Source organism: Acromyrmex echinatior, chromosome 6 (assembly GCF_024713525.1).
Source record: "Acromyrmex echinatior isolate Ae372 chromosome 6, ASM2471352v2, whole genome shotgun sequence".
Classification (NCBI taxonomy): Eukaryota; Metazoa; Arthropoda; class Insecta; order Hymenoptera; family Formicidae; genus Acromyrmex; species Acromyrmex echinatior.
Window position 1 is genome coordinate 6,587,919 of NC_141857.1, and position 21,704 is coordinate 6,609,622.

At 30.7% G+C, this 21,704-nt stretch overlaps 4 protein-coding genes across 12 annotated transcripts; 2 read left to right on the plus strand and 2 right to left on the minus strand.

Moving 5' to 3' along the window:
* The first annotated feature begins 1,533 nt into the window (after positions 1 to 1,533).
* On the plus strand, positions 1,534 to 4,751 carry LOC105154070 (protein arginine N-methyltransferase 9). Of its 3 annotated transcripts, none has more exons than XM_087407306.1 (7): positions 1,534 to 1,916; positions 2,007 to 2,133; positions 2,255 to 2,656; positions 2,788 to 3,783; positions 3,863 to 4,037; positions 4,156 to 4,257; positions 4,330 to 4,751. In XM_087407306.1, the coding sequence occupies exons 1-7, from the start codon at positions 1,757 to 1,759 to the stop codon at positions 4,666 to 4,668; spliced, it is 2,301 nt and encodes a 766-aa protein (XP_087263432.1). In that variant the 5' UTR covers positions 1,534 to 1,756; the 3' UTR covers positions 4,669 to 4,751. The 3 variants fall into 3 exon arrangements, with proteins under 3 accessions (XP_087263432.1, XP_011067630.1, XP_011067631.1); XM_011069328.2 differs by having other exon boundaries at positions 1,536 to 1,916; positions 3,863 to 4,010; XM_011069329.2 differs by lacking the exon at positions 1,534 to 1,916 and having other exon boundaries at positions 2,224 to 2,656.
* On the minus strand, positions 4,638 to 9,715 carry LOC105154071 (serine hydrolase-like protein). Of its 5 annotated transcripts, none has more exons than XM_087407309.1 (4): positions 9,434 to 9,710; positions 9,101 to 9,169; positions 8,554 to 8,811; positions 4,638 to 8,192 (listed from the first exon to the last, which is right to left on the minus strand). In XM_087407309.1, the coding sequence occupies exon 4, from the start codon at positions 8,135 to 8,137 to the stop codon at positions 7,241 to 7,243; it is 897 nt and encodes a 298-aa protein (XP_087263435.1). In that variant the 5' UTR covers positions 8,138 to 8,192; positions 8,554 to 8,811; positions 9,101 to 9,169; positions 9,434 to 9,710; the 3' UTR covers positions 4,638 to 7,240. The 5 variants fall into 5 exon arrangements, with proteins under 5 accessions (XP_087263435.1, XP_087263433.1, XP_087263434.1 ...); XM_087407307.1 differs by having other exon boundaries at positions 8,984 to 9,169; XM_087407308.1 differs by having other exon boundaries at positions 8,948 to 9,169.
* Positions 9,716 to 9,858: 143 nt separating this feature from the next.
* Positions 9,859 to 16,150, plus strand: vap (RAS p21 protein activator vap). Its single transcript, XM_011069333.2, has 15 exons — positions 9,859 to 10,097; positions 11,302 to 11,483; positions 11,625 to 11,806; positions 12,116 to 12,513; positions 12,668 to 12,813; positions 12,889 to 13,222; positions 13,432 to 13,775; positions 13,862 to 14,053; positions 14,184 to 14,333; positions 14,407 to 14,455; positions 14,531 to 14,749; positions 14,831 to 15,063; positions 15,228 to 15,369; positions 15,529 to 15,669; positions 15,746 to 16,150. The coding sequence occupies exons 1-15, from the start codon at positions 10,050 to 10,052 to the stop codon at positions 15,821 to 15,823; spliced, it is 2,838 nt and encodes a 945-aa protein (XP_011067635.1). The 5' UTR covers positions 9,859 to 10,049; the 3' UTR covers positions 15,824 to 16,150.
* A 128-nt stretch (positions 16,151 to 16,278) lies between these two features.
* Positions 16,279 to 21,701, minus strand: Ras85D (ras-like protein 1). 3 transcript variants are annotated; one of them, XM_087407312.1, is made up of 6 exons: positions 21,553 to 21,692; positions 21,184 to 21,488; positions 19,457 to 19,648; positions 19,124 to 19,267; positions 18,843 to 19,049; positions 16,279 to 18,675 (listed from the first exon to the last, which is right to left on the minus strand). In XM_087407312.1, the coding sequence occupies exons 3-6, from the start codon at positions 19,583 to 19,585 to the stop codon at positions 18,589 to 18,591; spliced, it is 567 nt and encodes a 188-aa protein (XP_087263438.1). In that variant the 5' UTR covers positions 19,586 to 19,648; positions 21,184 to 21,488; positions 21,553 to 21,692; the 3' UTR covers positions 16,279 to 18,588. The 3 variants fall into 3 exon arrangements, with proteins under 3 accessions (XP_087263438.1, XP_011067636.1, XP_011067637.1); XM_011069334.2 differs by lacking the exon at positions 21,184 to 21,488 and having other exon boundaries at positions 19,457 to 19,651; positions 21,553 to 21,701; XM_011069335.2 differs by lacking the exon at positions 21,184 to 21,488 and having other exon boundaries at positions 21,553 to 21,682.
* Between the last annotated feature and the right edge of the window lie 3 nt (positions 21,702 to 21,704).

Here is a 21,704-nt window from a genome sequence, read left to right on the forward strand (position 1 = left end):
GGTAAAATTCAGAGGAAAAATGAAAGAATTTTATTATCGTTATATCGAATATAATTAATTTTAATAATGGATTTTCTACAATATTTTTGAACAGTTTATTTGCTTTTTCAAAAACAAAAAATTTAGATGGTCTCTTTCTAGCAATAAATCTCTCCTTTAAAATCCGTGTTTCACGACACGCAATGTTCTTATCATTTAATTAATTTCTTTGTAATTTTCTAATTGGACATTTTTAATTATAAGAAAAGCTAGAGATAATTATCGTAATGTGCAAAGTAAATTAGAAATTGGAGGTAAAAAAAGAATAAATTTATTTTATGCCAGAATTGTTATATATATATAAATTTTTTGGACGAATTAAATGTTACAGATTAAATATTAATTTATTGTCAAATTATTCTTTTTGTAATAATATTACTTCTTTCGTACAACGACAATTTAATGATTTGACATTTTTGTGTTGGCTATATATTTATAAAAAACAATAATTATATTAGGATTCTCGAATTTTAAACAATACAAAAAGATAAATATAATAGACTAATAAGAGTCAGCAACGATAAACGATGCAATTATTTAGTGAATAATCAATACTCAGATATTGGATTGATGTCTTCTTTATTTTATTAGGTCATTTAAAAAGTATCCGCGATTTTTTGTTCAATTTTTGAATGAAAAAACCGCGGATACTTTTTAAATGACCCAATATATTGCAATCTGAGTATTGATTGTTCACTAAATAATTGCGCTGTTTATCGTTGCTGACTCTCATTAGCCTATTATATTTATCTTTTTGTATTGTCTATATACAATATTTATGTATATATATATGGTTCACAATTATGGTCAACGCGATGCTGCAAACGCTTTGAAATATTTTTTAACTGGTCAGTTTGTAAAATTCTTTCTTCTAATTGGTCCATCAAATGCTTCAAAGCATTTGTAGCGAGACTTTCACTATAGCCTATATGATGTGGCAGATGTGTTTCCCGTTGAGTGTATTAAATGTATATATATATGTATGATATACACATGCAAGCGGAAGCCGTTATAATACTTCTTTTTGATGAGATTGAGAACGCAGTAATGCGATACTAGCGAACATTAAACTCGTATCAAATTACATATTGGAAATTGAAGTTTGCGAATTAAAAATTAAATTTTAATTAAATTTTTTAATCAAAAAACTAATCAGAAAACTAGCTGTTTGTTTCAATTGATTAAATTTTAATTTTCAATTTACCATTTTTGATTTTTTATGACAAACATATTCCAAAATTGGACAAAATTCAGCAACGATTGCTCAACACTGTATTGAACGTTTTTAGAAACATTTCTTTTTTTTAGGCCTGTTTTTTTCGGCTGAACTTTTGGAGTTCATCTTTCTTCTTCTTCTTTCCTTCTAAAAAGAAAAGGAAGAAAGATGAACTGGTATAAAAGTTTAGCTAAAAAAAACAAGTCTTTTTTATAATTCAAAACAAAAATTTGAGCGCCATCTCTTTTTTTTATTGCGATGTATTTTTAGACAGTTGACTGTTTTTCAGTCGGTAGTGTCGGTATGGACGGAGCAAACAAATGTTAGGTTAGGTTAATTTCATATTTGACGTATGCGTGTTTGCTCGTGCATGTGTATACAATATTGATAATTAAATTTAATCACATTGTCTCGTGATAATATCAATTTCTAATTTTTCAAAGTCAATGTCATTATAAAACCAAGGCGAATGAGATAAAAATAAACTTAATCGATGCAAAAATGCAAGCAGAAGTAAATAGTATATTGGAGGAGTCACTGCAAAAAGCTAGAGAATACGACAGGATTGGAAATGTTGGGAAAGCTTTTGCATATTACATTATCTTTGCAAAACTGTCTGCAAGGAGATCAGAAATTGAAGAAACGTTTACAGATGTTCTGTGTAAGACATTTGTATAATCTGTATTTATATCTAAATATCAGAGAAACATATATTTTTATATAATAATATATAATAATATTTACTTTTCAGGTGAATGGGGAATGCAGTTAGCAAATGATAACAAATTTTCAGATATTGTAAACTCCTACAAATTTTCCTTAAATATTTATCCAAACAATCCTCGTATGCTAAATAATTTTGCAGCACACTTGTTGAGGTAATCTATACACTATATAATGCATATACTAATTTTTCAATTACTTTTACAATAAATTCTTTTCATTATTATTCCTGATCTAAAAAAAAGACTCATAGAATGCTGCATATACTTGTTAAAGGAATAACCATCCCATAAGGGCAATAGAATATTTAAAAAGAGCTTTGAAAGTTGATGTTAACTTTCTACCGGCAGAGCGAAACTTGCAAAATGCATATAGTATGGCAGTGGATAGGTGGCATTTCACAATGCTCAATGACAAGCAGAGAAACAATGCTTTTGAACGAGCCATACGTAAGAGAGTCAATCAGGGGTATGATACAGTTTTGGATGTAGGGACTGGTACAGGTCTTTTGAGTCTATACGCAAAAGATGCTGGAGCCAAAAAAGTTTATGCATGTGAATGCTCTGAAGCAATGACACTGATTGCGAAAGAAGTATTTGAATCTAACAATGCAGCTGACATAAAATTAATCTCAAAACTGTCGTTCGATCTTAAAGTACCTATGGATATTTCAGAAAGGTTTGTGTGTGTATATGCATGTGTATAATACAGTATATATACTTATATACCCTTTAAAAATTATTTGCATTAATTAATTTGTTACAATATTATGCACTGATTAATATTAAAACCATTACCTATAATTCTAGAGTAAAATTAATAGTGACTGAAACATTTGATGCTGGCTTATTTGGAGAGCTTGTAATACCATCTATGATTAACGTACACATGAATATTTTAGATTTAAATGGTATGGTAATACCTATGGGCGCGACGGTTTACACAGCAATTATTGAATGTGAATATATTAGATACAGATCGTCAGTGGTTTTTGACAAGATAAAAGAGAACTGTCCTTTAAATTTTAATAATGTGTCTATACTATCAGACGACGAATATTATGATACAGAAAACTTGGAGAAAGTTCAAATGAATTACATTACAGAGCCACAGTTGCTTTTTAATGTGAATTTTAATAGTCTACTAGAATTGTATGAATTCTGTAAAGATGGAATAAAGCAGATGCTACAAACAAAATGTAGATATGATGGTATCATAGATGGTTTAATCACTTGGTTCAAGTTACATCTTGACGAGGAAATCACACTGGATTCTTCGGATGGGAAATCTTGTTGGCAATTTGCTGTTTTCCCAACGGTGCCAACTGTATGTCATGAAGGTGATGTATTGACGATAAAAGCGGAAACTTTGAAGAGCAAACTGAAATGTTCTTATAGTACGAATAATGAACGTTATAGTGAAAATTGTACAACTTTGTATCATTTGCCAAAAGAAGTCATTGCCTTCCTAAATGATTTCAATTATGTCAAATTGCTCACAGAAATTGGTAGATCTCAAAAGAATAGAAAAATGAAATATATTTTGGATACTTCGCCTTTTCCAATTTACGGGTTGACACTTTTAAAGGAATGTAAAGATAGTGAAATTTTATATTATAAAACTGACAATCCAATGCTACGTGTTCTAATTGAACAAGTAGCTCGTGATAGCGAGGTGCAAGACAAAGTACATATGATATCAAGTTATGAGGAAATTCCATATTCTCTAGATTCCATATTTGTTTACAATTTTGATATTAAAGGTGAATTAAGAGATGACCAAGATAGTTGTTATCAAATTTCCAGGTATTATATTGTATATAATATTTACATATGTTTTATATAATTATGAAATATTAAAATTTGTTATCATCTATTATCTTAGGAACTTGCTTAAAACAAATGGTGTATTATTGCCAGAAAAGATTTTTCTTATGGGACAGTTAGTATACTCAGAAGATTTACCAAATATGGTTTATGTACAAAATATAAATCTCCAAAGATCGTCTTCATTTAACACTTCTACTGATATGGTACAACGATACACAGTATTTAATCATGTAATTTATATTTAAATAAAAGACATATTTTATGAAAAAGAATGATTAAAAATAAAATTTTGCAGAACTTATTTGTCTAAAATGACAGTAAAATAAATGAATATATTTTTCTTTTTAGAGTTCAGACAGCGAAGATGATCTACATGTGCGGGATAATATAGCCAATAAAGTAAATAAAAGTACAAATTACATAATCGCTGAATACATTAATAAATATAAGGTAAGTCCATGTGTATAATTCAATTCTAGAGTGTAGACGTTGATTTTTATTTCCATGTTTATTTTGCTATAGATCAACCAAATATTTGATTTAAATTCGAGTTTATATTCATGTGAAATTATGTCTGAGGCACGAACATTGATAGAAATAAATGAAACAGAGACTACTGAAACAATCGTGAATTTTGGAGAAATAAATAAAGGAAAAATTTTACCAAATGCCTTAATATGTTGGTACAAGATTCAACTCAGTTCACATCATGTACATGATACAAAAAAGGATTCTTTTATGAATCATACTGCAATCGTTTTCGAGAATGAATTAAAAGACATTATTTTGAGAGATAAGGAAGTAAAAATTAAAGTCCATCAAATGAAAGGTTTAGTGAAAATTACAATAGTAAATTTATAAAAATTTACAAGAATAAACTTTACAATTTTGTACAATTTCTTATGGAAAATACAATTTTTACAATACAATAGTTTTCTGTAATACATCATGTAACTATTTTTTAAAAATGACAACTTTACAACCTGATATACCTTCTATCCTTATACATATACGTTATAAATAAAAAATAAACATTCAAGTATATATTAATATACATTGTGAAATGTAAAGTATATTCGAGAAATATAGATATTTATACAAGGGCGAATCAATAAGTATCCGTGTTAGTAATGAAGAGTAAGTGAAGTTTTTCCACAAAATTTTTTTTTATTTTCCAACGTAATCCTCTTTTAGGAGGATACACTTTTTCCAAACGTTCCTGCCATTTTTTAACTCTTTCGAAAAGTATAAAATGGAGTTACGTTGGAAAATAAAAAAAATTGTACAATTATACAATTTGTTGAACTCTGCAAAATAGACCTCTGTTTCAGCGATGACCTCCTCATTCGACGTGAATCTCTTTCCACTGAGCCATTTTTTCAAATTTAAAAACAGGAAGAAATCGCAGGGGGCCAAATCCGGATGCAGCAGCAATTCGTAGTGTAATTCGACTAATTTGGCTGTGAAGCGAAGGAGAGCCGGTGCATCGTGGTGGAACTTTTTTTTCGCCAAACGGGGTCGTGTTTTCTTCAATTCAACATCAAATTGGCTCAATAAATCAGCATAGTACTTCCATAATAGTTTTTCCCTTCTTCAAATAGTCGATGAAGATCACGTCTTGTGCATTCTAAAAAACAGTGGCCATCACCTTTCCGATCGATAGTAGCGTCTTGACCTTCTTCGGAGTACATTCGCCAGATGAAGTTGACTGTTCTTTGATCTCCGGTAGTGATGAATGAACATTTCATGTTTCATCAACGGTTATGACTCGACGCAAAACTCCTGCGGATTGCATTTAAACAGCTCTAAACACTGCTTCGAAATTGATAGTGAAAGATCCTTTGATTTGAGAGTTCTTCCCAGAAGGATTTTCTTCGGAGGGCAATCACCAGTTTTCTTCTTCTTTTAAATAATTAGATGAACAAAGGTTTTTTCGGATAAACTGGTTTTAATTCAATAAATTAATTATATGACGAATCAATACAATGATCTTTTCATTTTAATCTGAGACAAAAGTCAACGGCGCGTTTTTCTTTTTATAAACAATCGTCGTTATGAAGTAACGAATGCATTGAGATAGTCACGAATTTAAAAGTAGCGTCGAATAGCGCAAGTGACGTAATGGCGCACCAGTGGCGCGGAGTGTGATTTCCATTTCTTATGCGTTATCTACAATGAGCAGTAGCAGCAAGTAGCAGTAGTGGAATAATTGAATATGAGAAAAATAATCAACTATAATTGGTCGATTTCTACGCCTACTCCTTAATCAACTACTGTTACTTTACTGTTAGACCATGCATTATATATGGTCTACAACAAGCAGTAGCAATAGTGGATGAGACGGTAAGAGTAAGAAATTGACTAATCATAATCGATTATTCTTCTCACATTCGATTGTGATCAATTTCTTACTCTTGCAGCCTCATCCACTACTATACTACTGCTATACTACTGCTTTATCCATTTAATTATTTACAAAAAGAAGAAAGTTGGTTATTATCTTCCAAAGAAAGTCCTTTTGGGAAGAACTCTCAAATCAAAGGATCTTTCACTATTAATTTCGAAGTAGTGAGTTTTGAGCTGTTTAACGGCCATTATAGACCACATATTACAATAGCCACATTCGCTTGTCGTTCACCATAAACAATCATGACATCCATCGGGCCGACAACTTTTTCATTCCCAAGTTATCATGTAAAATATTGAATGCCATTTCGTGTGCCTACGGCCTCTGCTATGTCATGCACTTTCGTTCGGCTATCAGCGAGAATCATATGGACCTTTTCAATGATTTCCTCAGTAACCATGTTTGTCAGATGGCGTGGGCGCTCGTCATCAAAAACAGATGAATGATCACGTTTAAATTCGTTGAACCAATATCTGACGGTTGTTATAGATGGTGAAGGATTCCCATAGATGACATCCAACTTCGTTTTTATTTCTTTTCACGTTTTTTCAAAATAAAATCCAAAAATAAAAAGCGAATCACGGATGGATATTGCTTTTTCATTGTATCGAAAAACATCAAATACGCTCACTACGAATTGCTCAAATCAAAATTATCGTATGAGTCACTTTGAAATTTTGTATGGCGCCATTTGAAAGATAGTAGTACATGATAATAATATCAACTTGTATCAGCAACGCCCGTCTTTAAACACGAGTACTTATTGATTTGCTCTCGTATATTTATATATAAAGAAATTGTTAATAAACATAAACACAAAGGATATTATAAATATAATTTATAATATATATCTATATATTATATATATATATATATAGATATAGATATAGATATATATAAATTATATATAGATATTATAAATTATATTTATAATATTCTTTATGTTTATGTTTATTAACAATTTCTTTTTCTACTGGATACATATGCATGCATTGTGTGTATGCATGTATGCATGCACACAATTATCTACAGTTTGCTAGAATATAATGCATTATTTAATATTTTACACACAAATGGTGCAACTTTTTCAGGATTATTATTATGAACGTCATGATTTCCATCTATATGAATTACTTCTATTATGGTTTTAACCCTTATTGTTTCCAATACTAGCATCAATTTTTTACGTGGACACATAATACCGTGAGATGAAACACAGAGATATATTGGAATTGAAAGCATGTTGTTAAACTTCTGATAGTCTTTTGTCTGCATAAATGATAAAGAATGATTTTTTAATCGTATATCTCTGTTATAGATATACTTTCCATTTACTTCTGTAACTGCACGCTCGAACAACTCCTCAGCAGCTTCAGAATTCAAAACTCCAAACCTAAAAGTCTTAAGAGCATATAATATTTCTTTTCTAGTAAAAGATAACAATTTTTCTGCATGACAAACTTTTATTGAGAATGCAGATGCATTCTTAAAATAAGTTGTAATTTCGTTATTTATAGAATTTATAAGAATCCCATCAAAAGAAATTAACTTCTCGATTCTGTTTGGGTGAAAAATACTGAATATTGCACCTATTTGTGCTCCCAAACTGTGTCCTAGATAAATAAATGTTTTCCATTGAAGCACTTCTAAGACAAAATATAATGCATGTGCATAATCCATAATGTCTAACATCATCCAAGATGGAAAATGTGATGACCATCCATGGCCAGGTAAATCTATGCATACATAATAAAATAAATCTTTTGGTAAATATTTCATCAATCTAGTAAATGTTCCTGCATTATCTAGAAGACCATGTACTGCTAAGACTGGTTTTCCTGTGGGAGAGCCATAAGTTCTGGCAGCAACATGACCCCAAGGTACAGAAAGTTTTATATCTGTAAACTGTTCTACTTCTGCCATTTCTGCTGCTTACTGTTACAATGTATGTCTTGTTGAATAATGAAAATCTTCTTTACTGAAACAATACATTTAAAAAAAATTTATAATTGCAGAATAGTTTTTGAAGATTTGAGCTCTATTTTGTAATTAACATTGCAATCATAAATTTTATTGTGAATTTTTTTGTAGCTTCATATTTAACAAAACTATATTTCTTAATTTAAAAAATCAATAATGCACAACCTTTTTTAGGGATCATTGTCATTATTTTTAAAAATAGATAAATTCTTTTTCAGATTATACAATGTTTATTTTGTTTGCATAAAGTAGAAAATATAATGTTATATTTTTGATCATGAATTGGCAACTATAAAAAATTCGCGGTGAACATCACTAGTCTAAATGAAAGATACATAGAAAAATGATGAAAAAATTACCTCTTGCACACGTAGAGTAATTTGAATGAATTTATGAAACGATGTTAAGGTAAGTAAATGCTGCTATCAATGCACTCGTATCACTCAGTTCAAAGTTGAATGTGCAAAAATAAAATAAATTCGACGTAAATATTCTTATGCAAATATGATTGCATAAAAATTCTTTATAATACTTATTTAAGCTATATCTCTGATTTATTATTCCTTTAATCTGTCCATATTTTCAATTTATCTATTTTTTTATATTGTAGAAGTTATCTATTTAGAAAGAAAGAGAAACATTATAAATGTTATATAACTTTGATTAAAAACAGGTTTATTTTAGATTAATTCTATATATTTGTTAATCTGATAGGAGTTTATCATTGATCTAACCACGTAAGAAAGAACTTACATAATCATGAGTCTATCGATGTTAAAATTTACGTACATTTCTGGTTTTTTTCCAGGCGAATAATTTATTAATTATTAGATAACAGCTAAGAATAAGCAAAAATACAATTTTAATCTAGAATGCATGAATGTTTAATTTATGTATATTACGCACTTCTATATCATGTATATTTTTGGAATAGAATATTAAAATATTCGTCCGTAAATTTCCGATATATAAATTCTAAAAAAATATAAGATTAATTAATATTTACTAAATATAGAATTTTTTTTAATTTCTTTTTTTTCAATTTGTTATTTAGATATTAATGTTATTTAGATACTAATGCAAACTTTTATATAATTTTATTATATATCTAAATATTATATATCTAAATATGAATTTAATTGGACTTAGTGCGTATTAAAATCATCGTTGTATACTAATTTGATCTGAGTGTAATAGTAAAATGCAAATATTTCGAATTATAAAACATATTTTACTTACTGTACACAATTAACAGTACAAAAAATATAGCTCGATAGATGTCTATTAAACACGCATTCAATATGTACTGCGCACTGTCCAAATACTAAATACTGTCCAAATTCCAAAAATCACTGTAAAATATAGGCCTGTTCTTTTTGCTGAACTTTGCACCGATTCATCTTTCTTCCTTTTCTTTCCAAAGGAACAGATCTATTCTCTACAATTTTTGATTCGTAAGCACATGTACTTATGATTCTTGAATTTTTGTAACTTCGAAGTAAAATTAGAGTTAACTCCGTCGATAACATCATTCTCGATATTATCGATATTCTCGGATATTGCTGAAAGTTCATTAAAGAACTACCATCGCGCCATTATCGTTTCACTTTCCGCCATCCGGACTGATCGGGACGACTTGTCATGCTCGCGCATGCGTCACGGTCGGCGCGTGCGGATAGTAAAATGGCTGCCGGGAAACGTCAATACATTTTATACTGATGCGAGTCTGCCTTCGTAATTGTATTTGTAAATACAATCGCGACGCAGAGGAACATCGCGGCGGGGACGACGCATGCCGTTCGACTGATCGGCCCGGGTGCTTTGTAGTCGCGTGCACGAGAGTGTTGCCGACGGGATGGCGGAGTTCGTGCGCGGCGGACCCAGCGTATCCAACAATGCCAAGGTATGTATGCGTGTGTACTACAAGCAATACGAGCGGAATAGCTACTTCGTTATTCGTACCTCGACATTATCCCTTTCCCGATGAACAGAGATCACGAACGGTGAAAGGCGCGGCGCGATTCTCTTACTCATCTCATTTAATATCTTGGCTCCCGTTTACGTTCTTGTGCGGCTGTATTTCTGCGAGGGGCATACCGGGCTTTATCTCTCCCGTCTCCAGTGTTATCGCCTGACTCTCCTCGATTAGGGACGCACGACGCGCTTGAAAAACAATTTTATGTATGCTATACTTTCATTCTGGATTTTCCTAACATTTTTCTAATATGATATTGAGACATAACACTTATGTTCACAGCGATACTGCTCGATAACGATGTCGAAAGTCGGAATGAATCAGATCTTTGATAGTTACTGAGAGTGACAAAACATGATGATGATTACTTTTATTTTTTATTTTAATTTTTTTATTCTTCGCGCTATCGAGGTAATTTATTCATCATTTTTTATTTAAACATGCCCTTTTTCGATTACACTGATCGAGGGACTGCATCTGGAAACTTTGGAATCCATTCTTCTTTGAAAATAAATTTTAATTTATCTTGCATGAACTCTAGAGTCGTTTGTGATGCATGTTGGAGTCTAAAATGTATTGTATGAAATTATGTCTATATTGATATCTATTTTGTTTTGAAATTGCAATTAAAAGAAACTATTTCTGAAATTTTAAAAACCCTGATGGGTTATTTCGTCTAGGACTATTTAAAACAGAAGATAAAGAAGAAAAAGTTAAGGATATGATTGTTCTTAAACATACTTAAAAACAAAGAGAGAACTTCTTCGAATTAATTAATTAATATTAATATTGTATTGATCAACAAGGCTATTCAGTCCTGATCTAAGCGATTATTAAAAATTTATTGAACAAAAGGGATTCCTATTGAGTAAAACAAAAATTAATTAATAAAAAAGTTAATATCACAAGTATGATTGTATTATTTTCTGTACTGTGAAAAAAATTAAACGTTAAGTAAATGATAGGCTTTCTACAATAGCCATGTTTTGAGCCATAAGAAATTTATCAGTTACAATTAAAATGATAAAAATAATCAATTATAATTGATCAATTTTTTTATGGGTTAAGATAATGGCTTAGATAATGGCTTATTATTAAAAGTCCAGTTAGTTTCATTTCATTATTCTTTTAGATGGAGCATAGCAGCAAAGGTGGATCTCCTAGTACAGGAAGTGAGGATGGTGGTCAAAATGAATCCTTGAATGCAGAAAATGAATTTGATCCCTTTCTCGAAAATATACCGGATGACATACAAGATGCAGAAGAACCCGACGGCGCGAATGCAACTTTGTTAACGGCACCGCCAGAAAATCAGTGAGACTTGAATATAATTTCTATTAACTTTTCATAAATGTATAATACTTTGAGATAGGGTTGGATGTAAATGCAAGGCATACAAGCCTTGATACTCGATTAGAAAAAATTGAGATTAAAATAGCATGTGACCTTTTACAGGTGGTATCACGGTCGATTAGATAGATTTACAGCTGAGGAAAGACTGTGGGATGCGAGTAAAATGGGTAGTTACTTGGTTCGTGAAAGCGACAGAAAACCTGGAAGCTATGTTTTATCTTACTTAGGAAGGACTGGAATAAATCATTTTCGAATTACAGCTGTCTGTGGAGACTATTACATTGGTAAAGATAGAAATTTTAAGAATTTCTAAATATACTTGTAATGTAATATCTTTATAATATCTCATATATGTGCATTATTATATGTTATTTTAAAAGATATTTTAATATATAACATTACATTACGGCAAAAAAATTTAATATTTGTAACATTTATCCTGAAAATGTTAAATTTTGAGATAAAACTTTCAATTGACATACTTGCAAAAGATTATTCACAATATGCAGATTAAATAACATATTAAACTTTTTATATTATTTTAAGAAAACTTTTTGTTAAATATATAGCTCTTAATTTGATAAATATTGTAGGCGGTCGTCAATTTAACAGTCTCTCGGATCTGGTGGCGTATTATACTCATTGCTCGGATCTCTTAAAGAGAGAAAGACTTATACATCCAACGCCACCACCGGAGCCAGTAAATGATAAGAAACGAATCGTCGCGATACTGCCATATACTAAAATGCCAGATACTGACGAACTGAGCTTTCAAAAAGGGGATATATTTTTTGTGCACAATGACATGGGAGATGGATGGTTGTGGGTCACTGCCCACAGAACTGGTGAACAGGGTTTAATATTTCGAGAATTAGTAGAGGACCTTGATGATTCCATAGATCCCAATACAGTGTTTTCCTGGTTTCATCCTAATGTCACTAAAAGTGAAGCAGTGGACATGTTGGTGAAGGCAGGACCTGGAAGTTTCCTAGTAAGAAAATAACAATTTCCTCATATTTATTTTAAATGATACCATATTATTATGTATATCTTTATTTTTATTTTTTAAATCTATTTTTTTTTTATTTATATACACTTACTTAATTCTTTGATTTTCTTAATATGTTTATATTTTTATTCCACAGGTCAGACCATCGGATAACAGTCCGGGAGATTACTCACTTTTTTTCCATATAAATAACCAAATACAGAGATTCAGAATCGAGAAAAAAGGAGTACGCTATCTTATGGGAGGTAGAACGTTTGAATGTCTTGACGCTGTAATTAATAGGTACATTTTTACTATTTTAATTTTTTGCAAAAAATAATACTTTTGATATTCTTATTTTACTTTGTTGTACCATAGATACCGAAAGGAACAAATTGTAGAGGGGCATACTTTGGTTCAAGCAATGGTAACTGAACCTGATGGTAGCGTCAGAGTAAATAGAGAAGTTCAACATGCTGAGAAAATATATGCAACTTTGAGGGAGTGTCGAGAGCAATCAGGAGCAAAGAAGAACAAAGGGATTAAAATGCAGGGATATTTAGAAAAGAAATCTGAGAAAAATAAAAAGTGGAAAGCATTATATTTCGTCTTATTAGTGGATGCTACCGACACACATCTCTATTTGTACGACAATCCCAAGAGGACCAAACCAAAAGGTCTCATTGATTTAAGCTGCGCTTATTTATACCAGGTAAGGAATACATTCTGAAATATTGAACGTCATATTATCATATTAACACCAAAATCTAAGGTTTTTATAAAAATTTGGTAACAAAATGATAATTGTAATAACATGCATGATTTATATATATGCCATATCGGCCATGTCATCTTATCAGCAAATGAAGAAAATGATAGCTTAGAGTGAACGCGGGATAAGTTACCGAAGTGTCTTTTTAGGTCCACGAAAGTGTGTTTGATAGGCCTCATTGTTTCCAATTAGTTGAACGTGCTTTACCATGTTTGGCCACCATAACTTATCTGGCTGCCCCGAATTCCGAGAACGCATTAGACTGGATTAATGCCTTGAAACCATTATGTGTATCACAACTTACCCGTGCTCCGAAAGTCGCCCGCCTCCGTGAATTACGTTCATTGCATTTGCATATCTTAGACGCACATAGGCTTCCGTACAAGCTAGTTCCGAATCCGTTTATTATAGTGGCTCTAAATAATGTTAAAGTTGCTCGCACAAAGGTTAAAACAGGATTACATCCACTCTGGGATGAAGAATTCATTCTAGAGTACGTATGTGAATCTTATATAGCTATGAACTAGCTTCTCAATGTATAAAATCTCTTTACTAACCGTTTATTAATTTGCTTACCAGGGATGTTCCACCGGATGTCATGTCCTTCTCGCTCACTCTGTATAACAAAGGTAAGCGCAGCAAGGATACGGAAGTCGCTGATCTGACTGTTGAATTGGCAAGTTTGACTAATGGAGAAGAAATGGATGAATGGTATCCATTATCAGGAGTGACACCAATCGGAGAATGGGGCGCATTGCGTTTACGCATACGGTAAAGATTAAAAATATTTGCTCACAGATGAGATAATGCGATATGGTATATATAAGAATATTTCAATTATATTGTATATAAATTTTATTGTAAAAATTTTTGTATATTAATAAAAATATCTGTATTACAGCTACAGACACGATTTAGCTATGCCTCCTGAAGAATATAGCCCTCTTCAGCAATTATTATTAGATCCAGAATTACATGTTGTTAAAGCATTAGCAGACGTATGCCATTTAGATAGAGTACCCTTGGCAAATAGTCTTCTTAGAATCTTTAGGTACAAATAATTATATCCTACAATATTATTTAATTCTAAATGGATCTTGATTTTGATATTGTTGATTTTGTAGGCATGAAAGAAAGGAGTCGGATCTCCTACGATCATTGAATCAAGCTGAAGTGAGTTATAGTTTGATACACCAAAAAATATCATTAAATATATAAAATCATAATTATAAAATATATTTTTATTAGGTTGAGAAAGAAGATGAAACACCAACTCTATTTAGAGCTGCCAGTCTTACTACCACTTTAATGGATTTATATATGAAATCTGTTTGTACTTCGTTTTTAAAGGCCGCTTTGCGTGATACGATCGTGAAACTAATTGAAAGTAAACAGAGTTGTGAATTGAATCCAACAAAAATGGATTCTCCAGAAGATGCGTGCAATAATGCAGAATTTTTGTTACAAGTATATAATTTCTTTAGTAATATTATGTGTTAATTAATGCGATTAGCAAAATTAAAAAAAATTCATATTTTCTCGTTTTAGGTATTGGATGAAGTTACATTAAGTATCTTCACAAGTCCCGACGCTTGTCCGAGAACTCTCAGATACATTTGCGGATGCTTACAACGAGCAGTCGTTGCTAAATGGCCACACGAAAGACTAGTCAGAACTCGGGTTGTCAGCGGATTTATATTTCTACGCCTCCTCTGCCCTGCCATATTGAATCCTAGATCGTTTAATTTAATAGCTGAACCACCACCTCCATCTGCTGCGAGGTATAACGATACATAAACCAAATATAAATTTAAAAAAGTAATATATGAATTAAGTAATATATGCATTAAAATCACACAAATGTATATCATAATTTATATATCATTTTAAATATCTTTATTTAAATATTATCATATGCTATACTAATTATTTAAATTATTTATAGATCATTAGTCATGGTGGCAAAATGTCTACAAAATTTGGCTAATTTGGTCGAATTTGGTGGAAAAGAACCATACATGGAAGTTGTAAATCCATTCATTCTTAAAAATAAAGAACGAATGGTAGTGTTCCTTGACCAGCTGTCTGTAAGTTTATTTTATATTTATTTTAATTCTATATATATATATATATTCCACATATGATTTTGTGGACAATTCTTGATGCGATGCGTTTAATGTAAATGGAGGTGATTGATATAATAAATATGAAAATTGTATTTAATTTATACAATGTTGTATGTGCAGAATGTTGCTGAAAAACCAGAACCATCGGAAGCTACGGATCCAAGAACCAAAAGTGTGTCAGACACTGCGAGAGACTTGGCGACGTTGCATCATATCTGTGTTTCACATTTGAAGGAACTCCAAGTTCTGTCGAAGACACAGGTATGTCTGTAATCTATAATCACGAAGATATGCACGAGGATGCATATGCTTAAAAAATTACATTTGTTGCTTACAGCCGACAATTAAACAGCTGGTAACGGTGACTGAAATGTTAAGCAAACATAAGCAGAAGTATATGGAAATGATACGGTAGTGCTAGAGCCATCAGCCGTGAACAATGCCAAACACAATAAAATGATTTATAAAATTCAACTGATGCGCGCGCGCGCGCATGGATAACATATAGTAGTATTTAATAATTACGATTAAGTAATTAAACGTACAGACTGACGTGCCATATATATTACTGTATACACTCAAGCCTACATTTACTATTTCATATGTAATTAGAAGTTAGTTTATTATAAATATTATAGCGACAGTAACATGACAGTGATATAGATACATACAGAATTATATAGACATATAACAATTTTATATTTACTTAGGTGCTCGAAAATAAATGCAACTTCAATCGAAATCTTGATCTTTTAGTAATTTTAAGCCCATTGCCCCATTGAAAGTATTGGAGCATATTACTTAATTAAATTTCTAAATAAAGTAAATCGAAGGTGATGTGCAATTAAGATCAATAAAATATAAACTGTATATTATTTATATTGGTATATTTCAAAAACAGATATAACTTTTGTCGTGAACATTTTGATATCGTATATATTGGATAAGATGAAATATATTAAATACAAGTTTATATATGTATCTTAATACATTTGAAGAATTTCAATAAATACAGGCAAAAATTGACATATAATCGAATTTTACATAAAATTTCTTGATTTACGAATTTCGATTGTAATATAGCTGAAACGCGGGTGAATATTGTTGAATGATATTATTTATAAATGATTTATTTCTATCTAAAGGCTCGTATCGATGACGAATTATTGTTAAAAGGAATTAATGAATATGAAGACTTTTATAGTTATTAGAAAAGTAAATAGTATGGATGAGCTATAACAATCTCATAGGCAAGCATTCGACAAGTGAATGCATATAACAAACGAGTTTTAAAAAAGTTTTATTACGAAATTGAATTGTGTAAAAAAATGATATCTATTCTGTGTATATTTATACATACATACACATTTTCATTTTAGCTGAAAACATTAATATTAGAAAATACTATATGTATGCGCATTCGAGAATATGGAAGTTGTTTGCATTGTTTGAATGAAGGATTTAACCCTTGATTGCTCCTTGAACATATTATAGAATCTAGCCGTCAATATTTACGTTGTACGTTGATTGAAGAATAAATTCATTGTATCGAAATTATTTTATTGTCAGAAAAAAATACTCAAGTAACTTGAGTATCGTGCTATGTTTGTCATTTATAATAATTTTACTGAACTATGAGTATATCGCAATCGTGATATATGTATATGTATATTTATAAAAGTATAATAGAATAAATACATGTATGTGTATATATACATATTTATTCTATTATATGCGTATATATACATATTTAATCTATTATATTTGTAATGAACGTATACTATAGTATACTATATTATAGTAGTGAATTAGCAAATTATCAGTAAAGAACTGTAAGGTTGTTACTGTCTTATAATTCTCAATAACAGTATCTAACTTACGCTTCTTCTTAAAATTTAGGAGAGAAGAGACAATAGTTTTAAGTGATACACTTCATAAATTCTTATATAAACTGTAGAGAAAGATAAATTTATAAACATATATTAGCAGAAATATAGCCTTCTTATGATAAATTCGCTATCTCTATATATAATAAATGTATAGTTAAATATTAAGCCTTTGGTTAATAATATGTTAGTAGCATGAAAAGTTAATACAGGAAAGCGATGTTCTCCTGTTCAAATTTAGTTGGCATGCAGTTTTATTTTGGTATAATTATACAATAATCATTATCTGATTTATGTCTATTTCTAAATTGTACCAAAAAAATAAATTGCTTAGAGAATACAATTATATCGTGTACTCCCCTCTCTCCCGCGTCTTCTATATATATCTACCAAATAAAGTCTTATTTAAAAATTGCAGACTTAATCACAGTACACTTAACTAACTCGCTTGATGTACTTAAGAATATCTAATCACAGCACATAATGAATTAAGTTTGAATATCGTTTCTGTGATTTAGAACTTCTTTTTAGAACGATGATTTTAGTTACTTGGCAATTATTTGAGGTACAAAATGGCAATAATATAAAACTTAATTCACAAGTTATAAACAATTACAACGATTCATTGAAAAATTTTATTTTGCTAATATATTGCTAATATATTGTTTAATTAAAATCCATTAGTGCAACATGTGATTGATGGCATATATCAACTAAATCTATAAAATAAACGCTTGCAATATATATATATATATATATATATATATATATATATATATGTCACATTTCATGCCACATGTTATGTTTCGCTACTTCGATCCATTTGTCTTATAAATTTTCCGTGTTATAAAGACGAGGGCCCAACACTTGTCAAATATTAGTAAAATTTGCAAACTAATTGTAATTTTGAAATTTTATAAGCATATATATATATAAAATATATATGTATATAAAATTCAATGTCTTTTTGTGCCAACATTAAATATATGTAATTAAAAAAATCAATACTATTCTTTTATTCAATCAAGGGTTAAGACGCTTCAGTAATGGAATTGCATGGCAAGCTGCCAAATGTAAACATTCTTATATGCAACATAAGCCCATTAGTAAAAACGTACTATTAGGTAATTTGTTCTTCTCTCTCAATGTATAGAAAAAATTGTGCTTGCAATTCATTACAATATTTTATAGGATAAGCTGTAAATATTTGTGCTGTGAACATAATGTAAGGCTTTTCATATCTCCTATTTTTACGTAGTAATCGAGTAAAAGTATATTGGTGTTATCCAAAGACTTATAAAATAAAGCATCGACGTTTCTTGTGCCCACTACTGCCAGGTGGTTTACCTGTACGTTCTTTATCTTTTCGTATTTCTCTGACCTGAAATGCATGACGGAACTTTGTCACTCGAAACTTGTCACGAAACTATTTCAAACGTAGTTATGAAAAATTTTCGGTATATAAAAATATATTATGAGTACTTTATCATGCTACTTGAACTATATAATACTTTAAAGATATAGAGAAAGAAGAAAGTGTTTACTTACCAAAGTATAAAATGCATCATCTACACCCATTCTCGTTTTCGCGGAAGTTTCTACAAATGGCACACCATACTGTCGCGCGACCTCTCTCGCTTGAGTCATGTTTACCGCCCAAGACTGTTGAAGATCACATTTATTTCCCACTAAGACCATTGGTACTTCTTCCGCATCTTTTACTCGTTTTATTTGTTCCCTATATGTACCAATGTCCTGTAATGTTGAATATGTAATGCAGTCATTTCAAAATCGTCTCAACAAATTGCCTTTCTACCTAACATACTCACCTCAAAACTTTTAGCCGAATTTACGGCAAACACTAACAAGAATCCTTCTCCTGTTCTCATATACTGATCTCTCATTGCACTATATTCTTCTTGTCCAGCTGTGTCTAATATATCGAGAAGGCACGTTTCACCATCGATCACCACCTGTTTAACAATATTTTGAGATGTATTTAATGAAATAAAAAAACAAACATAAGCTGTAATTTTAAATCTTCTAGATTCCTATATTATTAAAATATATTCGTTATTGATTAGAACAATAATTCAATGTGAAATAAATAATTATTAGAATTTATTACAAAATCAAGAAAGAAATTAAGTTGGTTTGCTTACTTGTTTTCGATATGAGTCTTCAATCGTTGGATCATACTCGTCGACAAAATGATTCTGTATGAGTTGGATGGTTAAAGCAGACTTTCCAACACCTCCAGCTCCAACTACCACGAGCTTATATTCCGTCATAATGTAATTTCTTAACACAGCTTATGATTTGTATTATTTCTCTCTGATCACTTCTTGGATTGTCTGCTAATAATAAATACAAAACTGATATAATTATAATAAAATGATACATATATATAAATATATATGTGTTCTTTTTTTTATAATAATTTAATCTCTTTGGTAAGACTTTTTATACAATTTATTATTAAGAAGTCTCATTTAAAAAAAAATTAATTTTTTGTAGAAATCTCATTACACAGATAAGATAAAGTAGATAAATAAATCAAGGACATATATTTATATATATCCAGTTGTTTCATATTAAAAGTAAAGAAATGCTAAGTGTAATTAATTCAATTTGTTATTAAAAAGAAAATTGCATTCTTCATACAATTTACAAGTTTTTATATATTAGGTGTTGGAATTAATTCGTAGCGTTTTACAAGTGATGGGAAGTACTTTCATTAATGTATTTTTTAATGCTCATGTGAAATAAATAACATTCTTTCATTAAAAAACGCTACGAATTAATTCCAACACCTAATATTTACTCTTCATACAGATGAAACAATTTATCAGGTTATCCCATAAGTGACATGATTTTTAGAAATTTTGAAATAATAGAGATTAAACTTATCTGTATATTGCAATAGTAGTTGATACAAAAATTAATTGGAAGATGGAAAATGATTGTGTACAAAATAAAAATTGATTTATAATCGATTAAAATTTAGTCAAGCAGATTTCATCAATTACATTAAGTCTTTTTATTTTTTATCACTTATCAAATAAGGAAAAAATTTTATAAAGAAACAGTACTTATAAATTAAGTTTAACTCAACTCCAAATAATAGTTTAACTTATTTTCGAAGCACATTTTTTCAACAAATATAATGGACAGTATATATAATTTGAAAGCTCTCTAATTGACAATTATCTAATAATAAATAAATTTATTTACAGATTTCCACATCAAGATATCTTTTTAATAGATGTCTATTGAACATCAAACTTAATTGATATTACTACAGTAATTCAGCTGCGTTTTAAAAAAAAATCTCGTCGCGCAGTCAAGTGATTATAAATATATATATATATACATGTGTTTATGTATATATATATGTATATATATACATATATATATATATATATATATATATACATGTATATACACATAAAGTATATAAATTCACATAAAATTATTTAAACATTAAAGATCCAGTTTTGATCGTTATAAGCCTTTATTTCCTATTGGTTGTTGACAATTATCTCTCGCATTCGGTAGAAAAAGCGGTTTTACAACCATCGCATGATTTCTTACTGAACTTATAAACTTCTACCTTTCTATTTGTCTGCTATTTTTATCTATAGAATGCTAGTTTTTATGACATGTCAAAGACACGTTTAACAGGAGAAATGCATTGTGAAACGTACAGGCCAACATGGCTTAATGAGAGAAGAGCATTCACAGCAGTAATAATCTTCAAGTTGTTTAGCTTATTAAGTGATAGCTTAGTGCCGTCTTTTACCCAACGCAATCATATAATCGCTGGATATTAGTCATTCGCAATTACTACATGTGTCTTAACGGAGTTAGGCGCGCGCGTGACGTTCACCTTACGAGTTAGATCATTTTTCGGTGGCAGTTCCGTGTCCTGGACGGCTTTTGAACAGGAAAAAAAAAGGGGGAGTGATATAAATAAGCGGCAGGCCGTCTTAACAATCGCGTGATCGTGTGAGAAATGTTTGCGGACGAATACACGGAGATCGAGCGTAGTCGCTAGATTAGCTAGATATCGTCGACCGAGAAGGTGTTACTCGACTAGGGTATCCTCGAGCTGAAGGAGAGAGTGATCGGCGACAAGTCGGCGTTGCCTCTCAGCGGTAAACAATCACGACAGACGACGATGCAGAGGGGAAACTGAGAAAGAGAGCGCGAGAGAATGAGAAAGAAAGGATGCGCGTTCGTGCACCTCGCCACTTACTGCGACTCAAGGAATGCTCATTTCACGCGTTGCACGAAACGGGCCGTTCGAAACGTTCCTCCTCTCCGTAGTATCCACGTTAATCGCGTATGGTCGCGTATCGTATTAGTCACCGGAGACAGGAGATACCATCTGGAAAGGAGCATCGTCAG

Bases quoted from the DNA above. Each gene is read 5' to 3' on its own strand.
- vap (XM_011069333.2), top strand. From the start codon at position 10,050: ATGGCGGAGTTCGTGCGCGGCGGACCCAGCGTATCCAACAATGCCAAG. The intron at 11,484-11,624 runs GTGAGACTTGAA...GACCTTTTACAG, and splicing joins ACGGCACCGCCAGAAAATCA to GTGGTATCACGGTCGATTAG. The intron at 13,223-13,431 runs GTAAGGAATACA...GTGTCTTTTTAG, and splicing joins GCTGCGCTTATTTATACCAG to GTCCACGAAAGTGTGTTTGA.
- Ras85D (XM_011069334.2), bottom strand. From the start codon at position 19,585: ATGACGGAATATAAGCTCGTGGTAGTTGGAGCTGGAGGTGTTGGAAAG. The intron at 19,268-19,456 runs GTAAGCAAACCA...ATTGTTAAACAG, and splicing joins AAGACTCATATCGAAAACAA to GTGGTGATCGATGGTGAAAC. The intron at 18,676-18,842 runs GTAAGTAAACAC...CATGCATTTCAG, and splicing joins ATGATGCATTTTATACTTTG to GTCAGAGAAATACGAAAAGA.
- LOC105154070 (XM_087407306.1), top strand. From the start codon at position 1,757: ATGCAAGCAGAAGTAAATAGTATATTGGAGGAGTCACTGCAAAAAGCT. The intron at 3,784-3,862 runs GTATTATATTGT...CTATTATCTTAG, and splicing joins AGTTGTTATCAAATTTCCAG to GAACTTGCTTAAAACAAATG. The intron at 4,038-4,155 runs GTAATTTATATT...TTTTCTTTTTAG, and splicing joins GATACACAGTATTTAATCAT to AGTTCAGACAGCGAAGATGA.
- LOC105154071 (XM_011069332.2), bottom strand. From the start codon at position 8,137: ATGGCAGAAGTAGAACAGTTTACAGATATAAAACTTTCTGTACCTTGG.